The sequence below is a fragment of the Ranitomeya variabilis genome, chromosome 1 (assembly GCF_051348905.1).
Source record: "Ranitomeya variabilis isolate aRanVar5 chromosome 1, aRanVar5.hap1, whole genome shotgun sequence".
NCBI classification, from domain to species: domain Eukaryota; kingdom Metazoa; phylum Chordata; class Amphibia; order Anura; family Dendrobatidae; genus Ranitomeya; species Ranitomeya variabilis.
This window is the reverse complement of record NC_135232.1, coordinates 608,474,351-608,488,489: the sequence shown is the minus strand read 5'-3', so window position 1 is coordinate 608,488,489 and position 14,139 is coordinate 608,474,351. Positions and strand designations below refer to the sequence as shown.

Here is a 14,139-nt window from a genome sequence, read left to right as displayed (position 1 = left end):
GCAGGGCTTATTCTTTCTCTGCTCAGTGACCATTCGCCACCATGAAACAGCGCCACCTGCCGTCACTTCACCACGAAGAGCCCGCATTTCATTGGGATTTCTCACCTCCCTATATAACAGCCGTGCGACAAACCTAGTCCTTAAAGGGCCATACGCAGAATAACATCTTGTAAAATCTAGGGAAGAGTCAGGAGGGCTGGGCTGGACTATTCCTCTTCGTTCAGTTTTCAAATTTTTAAAGAAAAAATTTACTAATTGAATCATTTTTTATTCTATTTCTTTTCATCAGGATTCTGCTGGCGGTGTAAGATTCCGGAATAATTCCGCCTCCTGACCGTGCCAGGTGATCAAACATTCCGGATTATTGGATGTTGCCGTCGCATCGGGCCTACGTGATGGAATTTTGACGTTAAAAGATTTGCGCAACATGTTTACCAATGCGACCGATGCCAGGTGCAGAATCGGGAGCCAGGCTTCTAGATTCATGCCCGTCTGTCCGCACCGGCCTCGCCTATTTGCTCCTTCGCGTCGTCAACTCCGAGGTATTTGTAAATTGATCCGAAGAACAAGCTGTGCGGCTCCACACCTGACTGTACAGGTGCAAACTGGCCAGGTGAGTGCCTTGAAGCCAACGGGGCCCCGCCTGCAGGCCCTGGGGCATCAGTGGGCAAGGGCATGCTCTGCAGCTGACTGCTTGTTTGGGGAAGCAGAGGAGGAGGAGGAGGAGGAGGAGGAGGAGGATGGCGGGGAGGAGCGACCAGAAACCAAAGAGGAAGGGAGGGGAGACACCGAGGCCATGACAGAGACGTTCTGCTGCTGGCAGCCCTATTACCTCTGATCCCAGGGCTGAAGATCTGCAGGTGAGTGCTCCGCCACCCCCAGGCGTAACGCTCCGCACCTGCCCCTAGGGGACAGCATCAGCCCCACCATGCATGGAGTGCAAGCTCTTCTGGGCAGCGGCGAGTATGGAGCTGTACATGGCTACAGCGTACAGCGGAGCTATGGGAAACGCCAAAAAATACCCCAAAAATGGGACCTGCCTGTTATGTAATGATGGGGGTGTGCGAGGATCATAGGGGGAGTAGTAGCATCCATCACACTCCCAGCAGGTGGGGAGGAAGGATCGGAAGCGATGATTTATTTATTTCTCTGCTATTTTCTAATTGCTTTTTTTATGATTTTTTTTTTATTATTACTTTATATTTTCTTACTTTATTTTTTTTTCAATATTTTTTCTTTTTCCTCTTCTGGTTGTATATTTTATACTATTGTTTATTTATGGTTATGTTGTGGGTCCTTTATATTTTTTTTTCCTTTTTTCACTAATGGAATATTCTATTTTCATTTCTTATATACTAATATTACCTTTATTTTGTCATATTTTGTATTTTTTGCTTTTTTATTTCTTTTTGTGTCATATTTTGCATCTTTTAGTGGGTTTTTCATTTTTTTTATTTTTTTTTTGGCAATCTTTGTTTTGTCATTTTTTTTTCATGTCATTTTGTTTCTCTTTGCTGCTGTCCCTTTTACATGTATTTTTATATTTTCCTTCTTTTTGTTGCGTTTTCTTGTCATTACGTGCTTGTGACTCGCCAGTGTGGTGGCAGCGGCGGCTCTGGACACGTCTGGTGGATATTTCCATGTATTTCATATTTTACATTTTTAGTTCAACTTAGAAGCGAGCGAGGAGTTAATGGGGCAATCCTTCTTTCCAGCCCTGATTGGCACTATGGAAGCTCATGTTTCCATAGCAACTGTGGTTGGTGATGTGGAGCCACCTCTCCTGCTGACTGTTTCCAGTGCAGCATGTTCTGGTCGGAGATTGGAGCCCATGGCTGATTTTGGGTCCTTACTTCCAATGCTCTGCCCAGCTACAAGCAGGATGTGGCTCTCCATCATCAGTCACGTTACATACCGTCGTCCCCCCTCATCTCCTGGGTGTCACATTATATAACGTCCTCTCATTTCCTGTGTCACATTATATACCGTCCCCTCATCTCCTGGGTGTCACATTATATACCGTCCCCTCATCTCCTGGGTGTCACATTATATACCGTCCCCTCATCTCCTGGGTGTCACATTATATACTGTCCTCTCATCTCCTGGGTGTCACATTATATACTGCCCCCTCATCTCCTGGGTGTCACATTATATACTGTCCTCTCATCTCCTGGGTGTCACATTATATACCGTCCTCTCATTTCCTGTGTCACATTATATACCGTCCCCTCATCTCCTGGGTGTCACATTATATACCATCCCCTCATCTCCTGGGTGTCACATTATATACCGTCCCCTCATCTCCTGGGTGTCACATTATATACCGTCCCCTCATCTCCTGGGTGTCACATTATATACCGTCCCCTCATCTCCTGGGTTTCACATTATATACCGTCCTCATTTCCTGTGTCACATTATATACTGTCCCCTCATCTCCTGGGTTTCACATTATATACCGTCCCCTCATCTCCTGGGTGTCACATTATATACCGTCCCCTCATCTCCTGGGTGTCACATTATATACCGTCCCCTCATCTCCTGGGTGTCACATTATATACCGTCCCCTCATCTCCTGGGTGTCACATTATATACTGTCCTCTCATCTCCTGGGTGTCACATTATATACTGCCCCCTCATCTCCTGGGTGTCACATTATATACTGTCCTCTCATCTCCTGGGTGTCACACTTTATACCGTCCCCTCATCTCCTGGGTGTCACATTATATACCGTCCCCTCATCTCCTGGGTGTCACATTATATACTGTCCCCTCATCTCCTGGGTGTCACATTATATACTGCCCCCTCATCTCCTGGGTGTCACATTATATACTGTCCTCTCATCTCCTGGGTGTCACACTTTATACCGTCCCCTCATCTCCTGGGTGTCACATTATATACCGTCCCCTCATCTCCTGGGTGTCACATTATATACTGTCCCCTCATCTCCTGGGTGTCACATTATATACTGTCCCCTCATCTCCTGGGTGTCACATTATATACCGTCCTCTCATTTCCTGTGTCACATTATATACCGTCTCTTCATCTCCTGGGTGTCACATTATATACTGTCCCCTCATCTCCTGGGTGTCACATTATATACCGTCCTCTCATTTCCTGTGTCACATTATATACCGTCCTCTCATCTCCTGGGTGTCACATTATATACCGTCCTCTCATTTCCTGTGTCACATTATATACTGTCCCCTCATCTCCTGGGTGTCACATTATATACCGTCCTCTCATTTCCTGTGTCACATTATATACCGTCCCCTCATCTCCTGGGTGTCACATTATATACCGTCCCCTCATCTCCTGGGTGTCACATTATATACCGTCCCCTCATCTCCTGGGTGTCACATTATAGACCGTCCCCTCATCTCCTGGGTGTCACATTATATACTGTCCTCTCATTTCCTGTGTCACATTATATACCGTCCCCTCATCTCCTGGGTGTCACATTATATACCGTCCCCTCATCTCCTGGGTGTCACATTATATACTGTCCTCTCATCTCCTGGGTGTCACATTATATACCGTCCTCTCATTTCCTGTGTCACATTATATACCGTCCTCTCATCTCCTGGGTGTCACATTATATACCGTCCCCTCATCTCCTGGGTGTCACATTATATACCGTCCCCTCATCTCCTGGGTGTCACATTATATACCGTCCCCTCATCTCCTGGGTGTCACATTATAGACCGTCCCCTCATCTCCTGGGTGTCACATTATATACTGTCCTCTCATTTCCTGTGTCACATTATATACCGTCCCCTCATCTCCTGGGTGTCACATTATATACCGTCCCCTCATCTCCTGGGTGTCACATTATATACTGTCCCCTCATCTCCTGGGTGTCACATTATATACCGTCCTCTCATTTCCTGTGTCACATTATATACCGTCCTCTCATCTCCTGGGTGTCACATTATATACCGTCCCCTCATCTCCTGGGTGTCACATTATATACCGTCCCCTCATCTCCTGGGTGTCACATTATATACCGTCCCCTCATCTCCTGGGTTTCACATTATATACCGTCCTCTCATCTCCTGGGTGTCACATTATATACCGTCCTCATTTCCTGTGTCACATTATATACTGTCCCCTCATCTCCTGGGTGTCACATTATATACCGTCCTCTCATCTCCTGGGTGTCACATTATATACCGTCCTCTCATTTCCTGGGTCACATTATATACCGTCCCCTCATCTTCTGGGTGTCACATTATATACCGTCCTCTCATCTCCTGGGTGTCACATTATATACCGTCCTCTCATTTCCTGTGTCACATTATATACCGTCCTCTCATTTCCTGTGTCACATTATATACCATCCCCTCATCTCCTGGGTGTCACATTATATACCGTCCCCTCATCTCCTGGGTGTCACATTATATACCGTCCTCTCATTTCCTGTGTCACATTATATACCGTCCCCTCATCTCCTGGGCGTCACATTATATACCGTCCTCTCATCTCCTGGGTGTCACATTATAGACCGTCCCCTCATCTCCTGGGTGTCACATTACATACCGTCCTCTGATCTCCTGGTTGTCACATTATATACCGTCCCCTCATCTCCTGGGTGTCACATTATAGACCGTCCCCTCATCTCCTGGGTGTCACATTATATACCGTCCCCCTTCATCTCCTGGGTGTCACATTATATACCGTCCCTTCATCTCTTGAGTGTCACGTTATATACCGTCCCCTCATCTCCTGGGTGTCACATTATAGACCGTCCCCTCATCTCCTGGGTGTCACATTATAGACCGTGACCTCATCTCCTGGGTGTCACATTATAGACCGTGACCTCATCTCCTGGGTGTCACATTATAGACCGTCCCCTCATCTCCTGGGTGTCACATTATAGACCGTCACTTCATTTCCTGGGTGTCACATTATATACAGTCCCCTCATCTACTGGGTGTCACATTATATACCGTCCCCTCTCATTTCCTGTGTGTCACATTATATACCGTCCCCCCTCATTTCCTGGGTGTCACATCATATACCGTCTCCCCTCATTTCCTGGGTGTCACATTATATACCGTCCCCTCATCTCCTGGGTGTCACATTATAGACCATCCCCTCATCTCCTGGGTGTCACATTATAGACCGTCCCTTCATCTCTTGAGTGTCACGTTATATACCGTCCCCTCATCTCCTGGGTGTCACATTATAGACCGTCCCCTCATCTCCTGGGTGTCACATTATATACCGTCCCCCTTCATCTCCTGGGTGTCACATTATATACCGTCCCCTCATCTCCTGGGTGTCACATTATAGACCGTCCTCTCATCTCCTGGGTGTCACATTATAGACCGTCCCTTCATCTCTTGAGTGTCACGTTATATACCGTCCCCTCATCTCCTGGGTGTCACATTATAGACCGTCCCCTCATCTCCTGGGTGTCACATTATATACAGTCCCCCCTTCATCTCCTGGGTGTCACATTATATACCGTCCCTTCATCTCCTGGGTGTCACATTATATACCGTCCCTTCATCTCCTGGGTGTCACATTATATACCGTCCTCTCATTTCTTGTGTCACATTATATACCGTCCCCTCATCTCCTGGGCGTCACATTATATACCGTCCTCTCATCTCCTGGGTGTCACATTATATACCGTCCTCTCATTTCCTGTGTCACATTATATACTGTCCCCTCATCTCCTGGGTGTCACATTATATACCGTCCCCTCATCTCCTGGGTGTCACATTATAGACCGTCCCTTCATCTCTTGAGTGTCACGTTATATACCGTCCCCTCATCTCCTGGGTGTCACATTATAGACCGTCCCCTCATCTCCTGGGTGTCACATTATATACCGTCCCCCTTCATCTCCTGGGTGTCACATTATAGACCGTCCCTTCATCTCCTGGGTGTCACATTATAGACCGTCCCCTCATCTCCTGGGTGTCACATTATAGACCGTCCCCTCATCTCCTGGGTGTCACATTATAGACCGTCCCCTCATCTCCTGGGTGTCACATTATAGACCGTCACTTAATTTCCTGGGTGTCACATTATATACAGTCCCCTCATCTCCTGGGTGTCACATTACATACCATCCCCCTTCATTTTCTGGGTGTCACATAATATACGGTCCCCTCATCTTCTAAGTGTCACATATACTGTCCACTCATCTCCTGGGTGTCACATTAAATACCGTCCCCTCATTGCCCGGGTGTCACATTATATACTGTCCCCCTCATCTCCTGGGTGTCATCACCCGGTGCAATCATTTATGTCTGTAGCGAAGAGATCTTCACATGGTGAAACAAGCTGTGGCCTTTATGAAGAACCCAGCTTACCGAAAAGACCCCTGAACAAACTATCTACTCCCATTGGCTGACATCACTTTACCTTCCCTGTCCTCCATGTGTAGTGTGGGGTCAGTCACTCTCTCCCTGCCCTCCATGTGTAGTGTGGGGTCAGTCACTCTCTCCCTGGCCTCCATGTGTAGTGTGGGGTCTGTCACTCTCTACCTGTCCTCCATGTGTAGTGTGGGGTCTGTCACTCTCTACCTGTCCTCCATGTATAGTGTGGGGCCTGTCACTCTCTCCCTGCCCTCCATGTGTAGTGCGGGGGTCTGTCACTCTCTCCCTGCCCTCCATGTGTAGTGTGGGGTCTGTCACTCTCTACCTGTCCTCCATGTGTAGTGTGGGGCCTGTCACTCTCTACCTGTCCTCTGTGTGTAGTGTGGGGTCTGTCACTCACTACCTGTCCTCCATCTGTAGTGTGGGGTCTGTTACTCTCTCCCTGTCCTCCATGTGTAGTGTGGGGTCAGTCACTCTCTCCCTGCCCTCCATGTGTAGTGTGGGGTCTGTCACTCACTACCTGTCCTCCATCTGTAGTGTGGGGTCTGTCACTCTCTACCTGTCCTCCATGTGTAGTGCGGGGGTCTGTCACTCTCTCCCTGCCCTCCATGTGTAGTGTGGGATCTGTCACTCTCTCTCTGTCCTCCATCTGTAGTGTGGGGTCTGTCACTCTCTACCTGTCCTCCATGTGTAGTGCGGGGGTCTGTCACTCTCTACCTGTCATCCATGTATAGTGTGGGGCCTGTCACTCTCTACCTGCCCTCCATGTGTAGTGTGGGGTCAGTCACTCTCTCCCTGCCCTCCATGTGTAGTGTGGGGTCTGTCACTCTCTACCTGCCCTCCATGTGTAGTGCGGGGGTCTGTCACTCTCTACCTGTCCTCCATGTATAGTGTGGGGCCTGTCACTCTCTCCCTGCCCTCCATGTGTAGTGTGGGGTCAGTCACTCTCTCCCTGCCCTCCATCTGTAGTGTGGGATCTGTCACTCTCTCCCTGCCCTCCATGTGTAGTGTGGGGCCTGTCACTCTCTACCTGTCCTCCATGTATAGTGTGGGGCCTGTCACTCTCTCCCTGCCCTCCATGTGTAGTGTGGGGTCAGTCACTCTCTCCCTGCCCTCCATCTGTAGTGTGGGATCTGTCACTCTCTCCCTGCCCTCCATGTGTAGTGTGGGGCCTGTCACTCTCTACCTGTCCTCCATGTATAGTGTGGGGCCTGTCACTCTCTCCCTGCCCTCCATGTGTAGTGTGGGGCCTGTCACTCTCTACCTGTCCTCCATGTGTAGTGTGGGATCTGTCACTCTCTCTCTGTCCTCCATGTGTAGTGTGGGATCTGTCACTCTCTCTCTGTCCTCCATCTGTAGTGTGGGGTCTGTCACTCTCTACCTGTCCTCCATGTGTAGTGCGGGGGTCTGTCACTCTCTACCTGTCCTCCATGTATAGTGTGGGGCCTGTCACTCTCTACCTGCCCTCCATGTGTAGTGTGGGATCTGTCACTCTCTCTCTGTCCTCCATGTGTAGTGTGGGGTCTGTCACTCTCTCCCTGCCCTCCATGTGTAGTGTGGGGCCTGTCACTCTCTACCTGTCCTCTGTGTGTAGGGCGTGGTCTTAATTAACACTCCAGCTGCTGCAGAGACTTCACAAACCTCCACTAGTGCCCTATCTCCCATTTATAATAATTTGTAGTTAATGTCCCCACACTTAAGGATTAGTCAGTCTATGGAGAACCTGCTTCTTCTCTGGATGTTACACAATCATGTACTCCGTCAGTAAATATGGCCGCCAGGTGGTAATACTTTTACAGTCCATAAATGTGCGAGTAATTAGCTGCGCTGCTTCATAGTGACTGTGCAGATAATAACACCGCTGTCTGTGTCCTGTAGAAGAATATGATCCGCCGTGTCCTGGAACGACCGTGCACGCTGGCCATGCTGATCGGCTTCCAGTTCGCTTTCATGATGTATTTCTCATTCGGTGGTCTGCGCAGCCTGGCATCCATCTTTGGGCGATCTTCAGAGCCAAACTTTGACTATACCCGCACCCATGATGTTTACACCAACCTCACTCGCCTGCAGTCCACGTATCACCCCCGAACACAAGTGGGAGGACTACTGCCATGGTGCCCAGAAAAATCACCTTACTTGTGTAAGTAACAAAAAACTACACATACAGTTCAACTACTATACTACTATGTAATATTGCCCCCAATATACAAGAATATAACTGCTATAATACTGCCCCCTATGTACAAGAATATAACTGCTATAATACTGCCCCCTATGTACAAGAATATAACTACTATAATGCTGCCCCAATGTACAAGAATATAACTACTATAATGCTGCACCCTATGTACAAGAATATAACTACTATAATACTGCTCCTATGTACAAGAATATAACTACTATAATGCTGCACCCTATATACAAGAATATAACTACTATAATACTGCCCCCTATGTACAAGAATATAACTACTATAATACTGCCCCCTATGTACAAGAATATAACTACTATAATACTGCCCCCTATGTACAAGAATATAACTACTATAATACTGCCCCCTATGTACAAGAATATAACTACTATAATGCTGCACCCTATATACAAGAATATAACTACTATAATACTGCTCCTATGTACAAGAATATAACTACTATAATACTGCCCCCTATGTACAAGAATATAACTACTATAACACTGCTCCTATGTACAAGAATATAACTACTATAATACTGTCCCCTATGTACAAGAATATAACTACTATAATACTGCCCCCAATGTACAAGAATATAACTACTATAATACTGCCCCCAATGTACAAGAATATAACTACAATACTGCTCCTATGTATAAGAATATAATTACTATAATACTGCCTGTATGTACATGAGATGATTGTGTTTTCTCCTTGCCAGTGGGCCCTATAACAGTCACCTTCAGTCGGGTCCCCAGCTTACGCCGGATACAGGAGAAAAATCCATTGGTGAGAACGGGCGGTAGGTACCAACCGCCAAACTGTGAGTCGCGACATAAAACCGCTGTGATCATCCCTCACCGGAATCGGGAGACACACCTTCGGCACTTGCTCTACTACCTACACCCGTTCCTGCAGCGCCAGCAGCTGCAATATGGAATCTACATCATACATCAGGTAGGAGCCCCCACACCTACGTACCTCCATCTTTATGTTTTTGCATGCCTTGCGCCTCACATCCTCCATGTTTTACAGTCGGGGAACTCAACATTCAATCGGGCTAAGCTCCTGAACGTTGGGGTGAAGGAGGCCATGAAAGACGAGGACTGGGACTGCCTTTTCCTTCATGATGTGGATCTCATCCCGGAGAACGACCACAACTTGTATGTATGTGACCCCTGGAGCCCCAAGCATGCCTCCATCGCCATGAACAAATTCAGTTACAGGTGAGGACTGTGTAGATCTGTCATCCCCGGGGGAGGCGCTCGCTGAATGTGGTGTATAGCTCCCATTAGAATCTACAGTCCACAGAGAGCTCCCACTAGTGGTGGCTGCATGTAGGCACAATGTAACCACCATGTATTTGGGGGTGGTATAGCTATAATCATGGGTGGGGCCTGTGTTCAGGGGCAGGGTTTGCATAAAACTCCAAAAAGTTCATAGAGTAGCGCACCTAGCCCCTTAACTGTCGCCTGCGCTGACTTTTCACAACCTCTTGCCCCGTATTTATCATCTGCTTCACCTACACAGCCTCCCGTATCCACAGTATTTTGGGGGGGTGTCCGCCCTGACCCCTGAACAATACATGAAGATGAATGGCTTCCCCAATGAGTACTGGGGGTGGGGAGGCGAGGATGACGACATCGCCACCAGGTAGGAGTGCGTGCTGGGGTATGAACTGTGTATCTAATCCTCCAGGGTCAGCCTCTTTACTGTTCCCCTCCAGTAGGGGCAGTACAGTGGGGCGCTCCCTGTAGTTGCAGTACCGTGCCCCTTCTGCAGGCGTCACTCTTGCTCTGCGGTTCTGACCCACTGTCTCTCTGCGCAGGGTCCGTCTGGCAGGAATGAAGATCAGCCGCCCGCCGGTGTCCGTGGGCCATTACAAGATGGTGAAGCACAAGGGCGACAGAGGGAATGAGGAGAACCCTCACCGGTGAGGACAACGACACCCATCATCCTCCTCTAATTATTGAATCAGTTCCCCTCATTACACTGATACACAGGGGCTGATTGTGTTACTGACACCAGTACACTGTAACAAACCTCCAGCTGTGAGAAGTATTAGGTCAGGGGGTGTCAGTAGTCAACAAGCAGAGATCTGATGTAAGCAGAAGTCTATTAGGATGCTTGCGGCTCCAGGGATAACGAGCAAGAAGGACTAATGAGATCAGAAAGTGAAAGGTAAGAAGCGAGCGATGATCCGGATCAGAGGGACCCTGCACTGCCAAGAGCCTGTATATGAGCCGCGCAGGCCCACTGTGTACAGATAAATACTGCTGACATCCCATAATGCACTGCTGTGGCACTACATCTTCCACAATTCACTACAGCCGGTGAGATACCAGGGGCAGCAGCCTGAGAGCTAACAGCAAAGCAGCAGGACCACGATTATTATTGTGGATGTGACATGAGGATATAAGATGCATTAACCTTGCTGTAGCATAGTGAATACAGCTCTGAAGGAGACTGGTGAACAAGTATAGTGACTGCAGCTTTGGATGCAACTGGTGCATGCACATAGTGAATGCAGCTCATGATGTGACAGGAGTATTTAAGATGTATTAACCTGGCTATAGCATAGTGAATGCAGCTCTGAATGCGACTGGTGCACAAGTGTAGTGACTGCAGATCTGGATGCGACTTGTGCATTCACATAGTGAATGCAGCTCGGTATGTCACAGGAGTATATATGATATACTAATGTGACTATAGCATAGTGAGTGCAGCTCTGAAGGCGAGATCATAGTAACTTTAGCTCTGGATGCAACTGCTGTACACGTGTAGTGACTTCAGCTCTGGAGTGTAAGTGCAGCTACATGGTGACAGCCATGTGCCAGATTGGTCTGCAGTACAATGCGATTCCAATGTGATTAGGGGCTGATACCACATTATTGGGTCCCCACAGGTTCGACCTGCTGATCCGCACCCAGAGGATGTGGACTCAAGATGGGATGAACTCCCTGACCTACACACGCCTGTCCAGAGAGCTGGAGGCCCTGTACACGAACCTGACCGTGGATATTGGCGTCGACCCCAGATCCCAGAAACCCCTGAGATCAAGGGGTCCTACACCTCCACCTGTGAAGACGCACAGTAACAGCAGTGCCGACGGCAATGGCGGCTCTAACAGGGGAAGATTAACTGTATCCATCCAGTCCTCCATCAACAACTCCTCAGCGCTCCCGGCCCAGGCGACAGTCCCCTCCAGGAGGGAACGACAGGAGAAACGGGAGACTAAAGCCACCGCTGCCCCCCGGGAACAGGATCCTCCAGCTACAGACTCTCTAAAACGGAGGAGACCGAGAAGCCAGAAAAACACAACCAAGATGACGGTTAATGAGCAGGACGACGTACAGAGGAGGCCGCACAACCAGACGGCACGTAGCAGACCCCCCGGAGCCACTCATCTCTGAGCTCCAATATATAGGTTGGTTGATTACCCTCCAGACTGGCACAGATGCCGGCACCACCTTTGTCCTGGTGCACAGGACACGCTACGCCCAGGGATTTCCAGTGAGCGCACTGGTGCAGAATACATTGTGACAGAAGCTACATGCTGTGTATCCCACCCTCCGGGAGAATGTGGTAGTCTACCCTGGCCTGGGGGGCTACTGTCCTACGGTTTCCCTCCCCCACTGAGTGCCTCATTGCACAAGGAGAATCAGGATTCACTGTGACGACGGCCACTGTAAATACGTGTGCCAGGGATGTACCGTTCCGTGCTGCTGACAGACTCTCGCCATCGCTGTGAGTGAAAGTATTTCTTCCAGGTGTTGCTGGCGCCCGCCACGGCTGCCACTTTCGTTGCCTCATGTAATTGTCCACTGCAAATATTTTATTATTCTATTTATGAACTTGGAGACGCTGGATGAGTTGCGGGGCGGCGGGATGTGACCCCCTCAGGGGCGCCGGACACTGGTAATGTTGTGGGTGCAGTGTCATTAAATTATTACGTGACAGTTACTTGTATGGTCTCTTCTTCTGATCATGGTCCCATTGCACAAAATATGACCTCCAGGTTGTGGCACTTATGGTATATTGTCCACAGCGTCCTCCCTTATACAATGTAACCGCAACACTGTCTGCCCTTATGAACTATACTATCAACACTGTCCTCCCTTATGAACGATAACCTCCACAATGTTACTATTCACTCCTGCTTCCTCCCACTGGTTCCCCTGCATCGTTGTCCTATCCTCAGTGCCCCTACCTCGCTGCCCCTCTACTCTATATTGAACCCCTCTATGTACTGAGCGTCTCCCTTTAATATGCCCCACTATACTGTGGCACTCATTACTCCTTGTTTACAGTAAACTGTTGAATCTTTGGCTCCATGCAGCAGTTATCTTTCTCTACCATATTCACCTCCTCTGCGGCTTGACACTGGTGTCATCACCGTGATCAGGTGCCCTCAACCCACACTGCATTTCGAGGCAGGGGGCTGATTGGTCCTTGTGAACATATTCTGTACAGTAAACTAAACAGAGACGAGTTGTGGCTGGAAAATATTGACCAGGTGGAGAAGAAATGCCAGAAAGTGACTGAGTATTGGATATCGCTGGTAAATCATTATTTGTGAATTTTTATTACAAGAGCCCTCCCTTATTTATAACTGTCCATTATGACAGTGTTCTCCCTTATTATAGTTTGTTAGCTCATCTTTTAATTTTAATGTGTTGCCTTTGTCTCTAGTTTCTGAGTTCTCTTTATCTTTAAATGGCCCTTGAGTTGAATTTTGTATGAATTGTTTTGTATGCTTATATTTTGGGTATTTAGTTGTGCTCTTCCCTCTCTCCCCTACTGTACCTCAATGTGTGTGCTCTTCCCACTTTCCACCCCTGTACAATAATGTCTGTGCCCTTCCCTCTTCCCCACTGTACAATAATTCTGTGCTTTTCCCCCTCTCCACCCCTGTACAATGTCTGTGCTCTTCCCTCTCTCCACCCCTACACAATGTCTGTGCTCTTCCCTCTCAACCCCTGTACAATAATGTCTGTGCTCTTCCCTTTCTCCACCCTACACAATGTATGTGCGCTCCCTCTCTCCCCCCTGCACAAGTATCTATGCTTTTCTTCCCCAATGTCTGTGCTCTTTCCTCTCTCCACCCCCTACACACAATAGTATCTGTGCTCTTCCCTCTCACCACCACTGTAGAATGTCTTTGCTCTTCCCTCTTTCCCCTACTGTACCATAATATCTGTGCTTTTCCCCTTCACAATGTCTGTGCTCTTCCCTCTCTCCACCCCTGCACAATAGTATCTGTGCTCTTCCCTCTCACCACCACTGTAGAATGTCTTTGCTCTTCCCTCTTTCCCCTACTGTACCATAATATCTGTGCTTTTCCCCTTCACAATGTCTGTGCTCTTCCCTCTCTCCACCCCTGTACAATAATGTCTGTGCTCTTCCCCATCTCCACAATAATGTCTGTGCTCTTCCCCCTTTCCACCCCTGTACAATAATGTCTGTGCTCTCACCCATCTCCACAATAATGTATTTGCTCTTCCCCCTCTCCACCCCTGTACAATAATGTCTGTATAAATACTACCAGTAGATATTGTGGAGACACAGGCTGCTCTTGGGGTCTTGTAGGTACACCGGTTGTGATGTTATTGCTCTGGT

General features: G+C 48.3%; 1 protein-coding gene across 2 annotated transcripts; it reads left to right on the top strand.

The window, feature by feature from the left end:
• The first annotated feature begins 647 nt into the window (after positions 1 to 647).
• Positions 648 to 12,483, top strand: B4GALT3 (beta-1,4-galactosyltransferase 3). 2 transcript variants are annotated; one of them, XM_077260540.1, is made up of 7 exons: positions 648 to 860; positions 8,208 to 8,469; positions 9,242 to 9,477; positions 9,556 to 9,746; positions 10,051 to 10,173; positions 10,349 to 10,453; positions 11,426 to 12,483. In XM_077260540.1, exons 2-7 carry the CDS (start codon positions 8,214 to 8,216, stop codon positions 11,931 to 11,933), a joined length of 1,419 nt encoding a protein of 472 aa, XP_077116655.1. In that variant the 5' UTR covers positions 648 to 860; positions 8,208 to 8,213; the 3' UTR covers positions 11,934 to 12,483. The 2 variants fall into 2 exon arrangements, with proteins under 2 accessions (XP_077116655.1, XP_077116656.1); XM_077260541.1 differs by lacking the exon at positions 648 to 860 and adding an exon at positions 951 to 1,109.
• Positions 12,484 to 14,139: the final 1,656 nt, after the last annotated feature.

Bases quoted from the DNA above. Each gene is read 5' to 3' on its own strand.
- B4GALT3 (XM_077260540.1), top strand. From the start codon at position 8,214: ATGATCCGCCGTGTCCTGGAACGACCGTGCACGCTGGCCATGCTGATC. The intron at 8,470-9,241 runs GTAAGTAACAAA...TCTCCTTGCCAG, and splicing joins AGAAAAATCACCTTACTTGT to TGGGCCCTATAACAGTCACC. The intron at 9,747-10,050 runs GTGAGGACTGTG...TCACCTACACAG, and splicing joins ATGAACAAATTCAGTTACAG to CCTCCCGTATCCACAGTATT.